Source organism: Herpailurus yagouaroundi, unplaced genomic scaffold, assembly GCF_014898765.1.
Source record: "Herpailurus yagouaroundi ecotype Mexico unplaced genomic scaffold, PumYag 181, whole genome shotgun sequence".
Taxonomy (NCBI): Eukaryota; Metazoa; Chordata; class Mammalia; order Carnivora; family Felidae; genus Herpailurus; species Herpailurus yagouaroundi.
The window spans coordinates 1,081,556-1,090,836 of NW_024412412.1; the positions used below are offsets into that span (position 1 = coordinate 1,081,556).

At 56.2% G+C, this 9,281-nt stretch overlaps 1 protein-coding gene across 8 annotated transcripts in view; it reads left to right on the plus strand.

Annotated features, from left to right (window-relative positions):
• The window catches only part of DLGAP2 (DLG associated protein 2), a 788,462-nt gene that overhangs the window by 713,485 nt on the left and 65,696 nt on the right, over nt 1–9,281 (plus strand). For all 8 annotated transcript variants that reach the window (XM_040489789.1, XM_040489787.1, XM_040489792.1 and 5 more), the window contains one exon: nt 4,644–4,791. In XM_040489789.1, coding sequence (XP_040345723.1) covers nt 4,644–4,791 — 148 coding nt within the window. The remainder of the gene's footprint in view (nt 1–4,643; nt 4,792–9,281) is intronic.

The following is a 9,281-nucleotide window of genomic DNA, read 5'->3' on the forward strand; positions in this document are numbered from 1 at the left end:
AAAATCTCACATGGAAAAATGGGGTCCCATCCGGGCAGCCCCTCCCCTATCAGCTGCCCCCGCCCCCAGGAGACACCCTCACCAGACTCCCTGGAAGACAATGGAGAGCCGCCAGTCTGGGCCCCCCTGGCCGCGTCCAGGCCTCCTGAGGGATAGATTCAATGCGACGTCTGTTAACCAAGCGCTCGCCAGGTGAGGGCCCCACTCTCAGCCTACCGTGGAGAACATCCTCACTGTTGAGTGAACGCTGTGCGTTAAGTCCTGATCCTCACCTTGTAGACGCTCCCTGAGCAGGAACCGTCCGCAGGGACACGGGGGCCTGTCTCCTTGGCGACAGGACTCGGACGGAAGCCCGTCTGAGGGGACGCAGGAGCCCGTCTCCCGGGATTTGGGAGCCCATCGTTGGGGACATGGGAGCATCTCTGGGGATGTGGGAGCCTGTCTGAGGGGACGCAGGAGCCCGTCTCTGGGGACGCAGGAGCAGGGGTTGAGCAAAGGGAACACAGGCCAGCTTCCGCCCCCAACCCCCGCCCCCCGCCCCGGACCCAGCTCCCAGGCAGAGCTGTGTTCACACGGGGGCCTCTCTTGCCTCCCCCGGCCCGAGTGTCCTTCCCACAGCATCTTCTCACCTCCCCAAAACACATGGGCTCGTCCCCCCAGAACTCACGACTTTTCTCAGATGACCCCGGCGCTGTCCTCCGTATGGACAAATCCAACAAATTGTTTGAAATGGTCACTTACGCTATCACTTTCTTGTCTTTGCTGCGGTCAGTTTCTGCCCCAAATCCACCGAAGTCATTTCCCCGGTGGCCTCTGTGACCCCTGATTGCGCTGAGAGCCGCCCCCAGAGCCTGGTCTCCTCGCCTCGGCCTCGCTGGCTCCCTGACGCCCAGGTGGCCCTTCCTCTCCATCCCTGCTCCCCTGTGGTGACCGGTGACCTTGCTCCACATCACCATCCGGCCTTGGGGCTCACGCCTGTTCCACCTTTCTGCCCCTCAGACGAATAATCAGCGGACACTGTGCCCCAAGCAGGAGAATGAATCCACGACCACAGAAGCACCACGCAGCTCTTCATAGCGTGGAGCGATGCCCTCTGCGTGTGGAGCGGACACGTTCAGGACGGATAAAATGGCTTCCTTCTATTTCTCCCTCACGCAATCTGAATCAGTCTTCACCACTTTCCTAAGGAGACCAACATAAAGGGGTGGTTTATTTTGGCTACATTTTCGAGTCTGTTTATATGGATCTACGCAGCTGAAAGCAGAGGCCTGGTTAGCACGTATTTCGTTCTGTGAGCCTGTGTCACAAGCATCTGAGGCCGCAGAAGAGGCTTGTCAGCCTGGGATGCGGCCCATGGGCCCAGAATGGCCGCGGGCAGGAAGGGAGACGTGGGAATTCTAGAAGCCTCCTCCCCGCTGTGTGGTCACCGTCCCTCTCGCAGCCTTCCGACACGGGCCTCCCTGGTGCCTGTGCACACGAGACTGTGCAGTGTGGGTGTAGTTTGGAAGGGAAAGAACTGGAACAAATACCTTCATGTTATTCTGGAAAACTTTTTATGGTTTCCTTTTAACATTTCCTCAGCTGCTGCCAACCTACGCGTGAAAATAACCTCTACCCCTGACAACGAGCGTCCCAAGGTGGAAACTGTCGATTTGAGGAAGTAACCAAGGGGCTTCGAGGGGGTTTCAAAATGCTGTAGGATTCCCGAGGATGGTTTCTAGGGAGGAACGGGAACGTCCTGGAGTCAGGGTTCCCGGGGATCTTGGTATGTCCTGCGCAGAAGACACGTGATGCTGGCTTCTAACCCCAACTATGCCTCTTCGTCTTGACTCCTGCTTTTCAGCCTCCAGGTCTGTGATTTACAAAGACAGCTGGTCCTCGGGACACTGTATCATAAAATGCTAAACCATTACAATAAAAACAAAATTCAAGGGGCGCCTCGGTGGCTCAGTCGGTTAAGCATCCGACTTCAGTTCAGGTCATGACCCCACGGTTCGTGGGTTCGAGCCTCACGTCAGGCTCTGTGCCGACAGCCGGAGCCTGGAGCCTGCTTCGGATTCTGTGTCTCCCTCTCCCTCTGCCCTTCCCCCACTCACGCTCTGTCTTTGCCTCTCTCTCTCTCTCTCTCTCTCTCTCTCTGTCAAAAATAAATAAACATGAAAAAAATCAAAAATATTCTATTGGGGCGCCTGGGTGGCTCAGTTGGTGAAGCATCCGACTTCGGCTCAGGTCACGATCTCACTGTCTGTGAGTTCGAGGTCTGCATCGGGCTCTGTGATGACAGCTCAGAGCCTGGAGCTTGTTTCCGATTCTGTGTCTCCCTCTCTCTCTGACCCTCCCCCATTCATGCTCTGTCTCTCTCTGTCTCAAAAATAAATAAACAGTAAAAAAAATTAAAAAATAAATAAAAATATTCTGTTAAGCCTAATAAGGCTGAAGTTGGTCCTCCAGTAATGGAGGACCATGCTTTTGGGGCTCTCTGCTTCTAGGACTCCGTAGCTGTGATCTTGGGGTTGAAGGCATGAATTCTGGAGCCAGATGCTCGCACAGAGTCTGGCTGGGCCATGCGCTCTGTGTGAGCCTACTGCAGCCATGCTGCGTCCCGTTTTTACAATGTGGAACGATCACAGCACAAGAGCGTGCAGCCAGTGGTAACTATTGTGAGTCACTGTTTAAAAGAAAAAAAAAAAAAATGTGTTCAGCGTTCTACAATGGCAGCTTTTTTCTCTAAGTGGCATGCCCGGTTTGGGAAGAGAGAGGTCACGGGAGTTAGAAAACGTGTTTGAAACATAGAATCGCGACATGTACCAAATCATGTGTGAGTGCCATCCAAAAGCCACCAAAAGGGTCATCTGCTCTCATTCCGAGGACACGCGTTCACTCACGGCGCCCGGCATGGGCTAAAAGCGCCGATTCAGAGACAGACACCAATCCTTCTTTAGGGGCTCTGAGACCCGAGGATGTCACCACGCGAGGTGGTCGTGTCAGTCACAGGGGAGAGCTAGTCTATAGGAAGAAAGTGAGAAATCAGCACCAACCGGCAGAAATGCAAGGTGTGAAATGAGCCACGTCAAGGAAACAGAAGGAGGGAGAAATGCAGAAGGCTTGCGTTTTTGCAGAGTCAGAAGTGAGGCCAGGCGCCTAAGTCAGGGGTTTGCGCAGAGGCTGTGCCCACACGCGCACACAGGACGCGGGGCAGCACACACACACAAACACTGATGAGGGGGCCCGGCCCTCTCGCCCCCACACAGTCCTGGCTGCCGTCTGTTGGCTTTTTGCCGCTCCCACGGACTCTGGCCACTTCCCTGCCACATCCACAGCGGGTGGCCACACGTGAGGGTTTGCTCACCCGTCTTCCCGGTGGTCAGGCCCGGCGCCCGCCCTGGTGTGGGTGTGGATCCCCAGGCTGAAGCAGGGGGGGGGGTCACACGAGGCGTCCAGGCGGAGCCGCTGTCCCCGTCATGTGCCCACACCAGACCTGCCTTATGCCAGTCTTTGTTTTGTTTTGAGCGAAGGGAGCTGGAATGTTACACACCTGGTTTTGAAGCAAAAATCACCATAATAATAGTTCGTAATATAAATTGTATTCTATTTATATATAAATGAGCGTTATTGATTCTTCAAATCTATAATACATGGGCTTTGTTTACTCTGCACGTGTCACAGAGCCCAAGCCCTTGTCTGCTGTCCCATTTTCAAAGAAAGAAGTAAATCAGAGAGAAAACAAATGGCGTCTGGAATTTGCTCTGAATGTCAAGGCGCTTACTTTAACCGGCCGCGGAGCCCGACTCTGGCAATCCAGTATTTGGGTACGTGTTCGCATGCAGGCAGGCGTGCTGGCCCCGTCGAGGGTCCCGGTGTGACCCGGCACAGCACAGAAGAACGGCTGATTCCCCTCTTACTCCTCCAGTGTTTGCTCAGAGAAATTGGGGTTTTATTATGGGAAGATTGTCAACAGAACTTGAAAGAAAGGGAATTCAATTGGCCAGGAGTTTAAGCTAAGCCGACCTTTCCATCTGCCAGACGCCCTGACGGCCTTCCCATACTTTTAACATTTTAGAAAATAGCAAGAAAGGGGATCAGAGAACATTGATTTTTAGGAGCATTTGGAGGAAGATGACCGTTAGGATAATGAGACGCAGTTGACTTCTTAGTCTGCTCTTTCTGTCCTTCCATCCCAGAGTCTGGACGACGTTGCGCAAGCGAAAACGGAAGGCTGGCCTCTTTTTTAACTTTATTTTTCCGAATGCGTAAAGTTGCCAGAAGCTAACATGATCTTTGTGAGACTCTCGGGGTTTGGGCTTAAATTCAGGAGCCAGGTCCGCTGTTGTGCTGTGTGAGCGGTTCCAGTGCTTTCCAGCGCCCTGTTTCGTTTGTGTGGAACGATCCGGACTTCCCTACCTGGCCATAAAAAGCCAGCTTTCCAAGAAGCTTTGTAAATAGCACCACCCCCTCCCCGCCATTACTTCTGTAGCTGAACCTGCGGGTATTCGCCTAAGACCAAGCTGTCCGTGAAAAGACAAACACGTGGCTGGAAATTTTCTAACAGCCGCTCGGCGGTGGCTGGAACGCCCCTCACCTGCTCTCCCCCTTCGGTGCATGCTCACGGAACGCCTTTCTCTTCATTTCTTTTTCTCTTTTAGCCAGAGCTACCTGCAAGCCGCAAGGGACGTGTCTGCTGCCCACAGCCTGGACCCCTCTGCCAAGTACAACTCCCCGAAATTCCGCTCCCGGAACCAGAGCTACATGAGAGCCGTCAGCACCCTGAGTCAGGCCAGCTGTGTGAGCCAGGTTGGGAACCCTCTCCGTCCCCTCTCCCTCGGGTCCGGTCTCTGAGGCCACGTCCTCACGGCAGTCGCCTGCTCGGGGGACGGCGGCCCCGCCCGTGTCAGAGGAAGGCAGCGAGCGCAGGTGACGTTCCTGCCTGGCATCGTCTGGCTGCAGACGCAGGGACCCTGGGAGACTCGGTTCTCCACGCCCCCTACGCCGGCCTCCTCTGTGTAAGGGGTGGCGCCTCGGCCGCCTCAGCTCAGACTGTCCTCTCCCCAGGCGGCTTCCCCGCTGACACGGGTGGGGCAGGGCCGTGACAGTCAGGCTGTCTGTGCTGGCCTCCACCGCGGACGCTGGGGGTCCAATAAGAAGAGGTGAAAGTGGCGGGGGGTGCTTGCTGCCCCCAGAGTCGTGTCTGTCGGGCTCAGAGGACCGTGCCCGGCTTCACACGCGGCCCCGGTGGGATCCGTGGCCCCGGGTGAACGGCGGGTGTGGCCGCCGGCGAGTCAGGGACCCCACAGGCGCTCCCGCCCTGCTTTGAGCTGTGCGAAGAACGCGCCAGAGCAAGATGAGCCGTGGGCTGGAGAATCGTTAAGAATTGCATCTCTCAGTTTTGACTAAACAGGTTGCTTGCTGGTTTCAGCTGCCTTTAAAAGCGGTGCCGGAGTTTTTGAGGGCTCCGCCGCGTGCCTCCTTCCGCTCACTGCAGGGTGGGCGCCGAGAGGGCGGCCCGCTGCCTCTGACACCCGTAGCCCGTGCAGTCCCTTAACCATCGCGAACTTCTTTCCCGTCGGTGGGGAGAGTAAGGCGGCCACCCAGGGTGGTAGGGAGAGGCAGTCCAGCTCGCACAGCGCGCGGGGCGGTGGCTGCAGGGTGCTGGGCATCGCTGCGCAGACAGGGGCGCGTGCTGAGTCCTCAGTAAGTGACGCCCTCGGTGCCACCGCAGGATCATAGTAGCGGTGGCAGTAAGTACGCGGTCCCTCCTGCTCACGGATCGTGCCGCGGGCTTCCGGCAGCTCGCCGGGGGCTCGAGAGAGCCAAAGACTCTCTTGCCCAGGCTGTCGCTGCCTCGTAAAGCAAGAGCCTGCTCATCTTGCCGTTTGTTGTCTCGTCAGAAAGCCGTGCTCCGGACCTCTTCTCCTACCCTGTCCGGGTTTTTCCTGTCCCGCAACGGAAGAAAGAAAGACCTTACTCGTTAATCAGCTCAGACGCGATTCCTCCTCAAACACAGGATGAGGTCTCCATCCGCCGCAGAGAGAATTCCAGTGACCCTTTGTCCCCCCATGACAAGGAAAGGACCGTTCCTGAGTCTGCACACCGGGGCAGTGCCGGCCTTAGCCCCGGACCCCGACCCTGGGCGAACCGGGACAGAGGGTCACGCCATGGTCCCAACTCAAATGCCCCTGCTAATAATAATGAAAACAGCAGTTAACGACAGCAGACGGACAGCAACTAGACTACTGTTAATTATCGACTTGATCGGGGACACACCCCGTTTCAGAGTAAACCCCAAGGTGACGGCAGGAGGTGGTAGCTAAAGAGAGCGGCTGTGCCCAGAGGCACCCTTCCCCATGCCCGCACACCTGTCCTGAGAGGCCAGCAGCCTTTCCGCCTCCAGCAGCCGCGTCGCCAAAGTAGGGCCTCAGAGTCACACGCGACCCACGAGCTTTGCAGCAGGGCCAGGTTTGCACTGCAGACGCTTTGTCTTTCTCTTTCCTTCCTTCCTTCTTCCTTCCTTCCTTCCTTCCTCTTCCTTCCTTCCTTCCTTCCTTCCTTCCTTCCTTCCTTCCTTCCTTCCTTCCTTTCTGGAGTGCAGTCAACAGGATGTTACCTTAGATTCAGGCTACACATAGTGATTTGACTCTCACACACTATGCGGAGCTCACCATCTGTCCTGTTATATTGCTGGTACAATGTAATGACCTCCCCCCCCACCATGCCTGTTATTCCTGTGACTCATTTGCTCCATCAGAAGCCTGCACCTGCCGCCCCCTTCACCCATTTGGCCCAGACCCCCTCCCCATCCCCCATCCCCAGCAACCATGTTTGTTCTCCCTGTTTATGGGTCTGATTCCGCTTTCTCTCTGTTTTCACTTGCTCTCAACAAACAGATTCCAGTTGAACACACGCCATACCTCTTCAGACATTCCTATGAAACAGTTTCCCTGGGGCTCCTCATCATTATTTTCCAGACACATAAGCCATGTACTACCCTCAAGTATGTGTGTTTTTGGTGAACCCAAGCTGGGATTTCCAAAAATACGTCGGTAAAAAAAAAAAAAAAAAAAAAAACAAAAACACACCCCCTTTTTGTATCTGAAAAGATTCGTCGTTGTAAATAATAGCAACAGTAGACCAGTTGGTTGTTTTACAGACTCTGACGACTTTGATTCCGATTGCTGAGTTCTAGGATAGAACTTAAATTGCGCTCCAGTTTTAATTCTGAAAAAAGCATATAGTTCCCTAAGATACTCCCGGCACCCTGGTGGTGGGTGGGGCCGTTTCACACGTGGGAACCCATCTATAGTCATTGTGTGTCTCACCCTGGCCAGTGCACTCCAAGTCAGGGAGGAAGAGGCACTTCCCAGTAACCGAGGACGATGCCTTTGGGTGCTGCCTCTGGTGAACCCCTCGTGTCCCTGAGACACTTGGCTTGGTTGCCAAGCTGCAGAAGTTCACCCATCGTCTTTAATACTCAACGTCTCTCGAGCAGCAAACATGAAATTAAAAGTCTAACTGAGCCCCTGTGAGACTTACTTATCTCTGAGCCATGCTGTGAGTTGAGCTGGAGCCTTTGAGCTCAGGCCCGGCTTCTCTGAGCTCACGAACCGGGGAAGAGTCCGCGTAGGCGTTTGGAGGGTCTGGGATGATGCCCTGGGGTTGCCGGCGGTGAGCGTCCAGGACGGTAATAGTACACGTGCGGTTACACCTGCCCAGTGACCAGCTTGAGGGATGGAATTTGTTTTTAACCATGAGAGTTCTTACCTGGAGGAATCGCACTGAAAACGCTAGAAACGCACATTGACATGTTGCGTTTCGGGAGGCGTCGGCATGACACAGGCCACCTGGGTGCAGACGCGCTGTGTGCCTGAGCCGTCTGGGCCGTCGCTTCGGCGCCGACCCTTCCCTGGCCTTTCCTTATCTCCCTGGGGTTCACCAGTTTGTCAGCCCATCGGACAGGGGACCCCAGCGCTGTTCTTATTCTCAGCACGACATCCCTGTGGTTTCAGAGAACACAGTGGGCTTGTTGGTTGTACCCCCACCACACGTAATGTCTGTCCGGCTGGGTCTAGACCTTACCCGGAAGAATGACCACGTTCTCCATTTCCCAGAAACGCACGGGGAGCGATAGGCTTGAAGACCACCTAGTCCTCCACCATCTGGTAAATGATAGTGTGCTGGCAGTGTGGTCCCCATCAGTGTGATGAGCTCTGCCAGTGACTGTCACCCAGGGCCACCCGGCAGGGCACGACCTTGTGGTTTCCCGGCAGACGCAGTCCCCAGCCACATGAACTGAGCTGCTTCCCGGCTGCACAGAGACTGGGGACACACAGCAGCGAGGGAGGCCCTGGGTCTCGCAGCAGTCACCTGTCTGACAGCCAGGGCAGACCGGGGGTTCGTGTCCACACCTGGCATGTCCCATGGCCACCCATGGAGATGAGCAGACGGCACCCCAGCCCCGTGCTCTGTGCCACCCTCCCATCCCCTCCATCCCCACCACACCGAGCAGCCTCCTTTCCTGTGTCACCTTGTCATCTTCCCACACCCCATGTGGAAGGCCTGTGTCCCACCGGGAGGGGTCACAAAGCCATGCAGATGCCCACTGCCCACACATGCTGGCACTCCTGGGGTCGGGCGCTCCTTATGAGTCCCAGCCCCCTCCAAGCAAGCTGCAAGGACACATCCCTACTCATCCTCAGGCTGTGAAGTGGGTCCCCAGACCTCCCCCTGGCCCCTCACTGCAGACGGAAGGCACACGTGGGGAGGCACAGCCGAGCTGCGGTGCAGGAAGGGCACCTCAGCAGGAGTGAAATCACAGCCTCCAGCCAGCGGGGACCTGCCACACTCTCCCCCCACCCCCGGCTGTTCTCACCTTCGGGGTGGCTCTGATGCCCTCCCAGCCTCCTGAGCTCATCACTGCTCAGGCTGCACATTTGCTTTGTTTCAGTGCGTCCACCATCAGGGTAATTCTGTTTCTTGGAACTGGCAGGTGGTGCTAGGGGTCCGGCGTGTCCTAGAACCTGCAGGTGGTGCTGGGGTCTGGCGTGGCGGGGATGCTGGGACCTCTGCATCCTGGCCGAGGAAGGGTCCTGGAGCTGGCAGGTGGTGTTGGGGTCCGGCATGTCCTAGAACTTGCAGGTGGTGCTGGGGGTCTGGCATATCTGAGAGCTGGCAGGTGGTGCTGGGGGTCCGGTGTGTCCTAGAACTTGCAGGTGGTGCTGGGGATCCGGCCTGTCCTAGAATTTGCAGGTGGTGCTGGGGGTCTGGCATATCTGAGAGCTGGCAGGTGG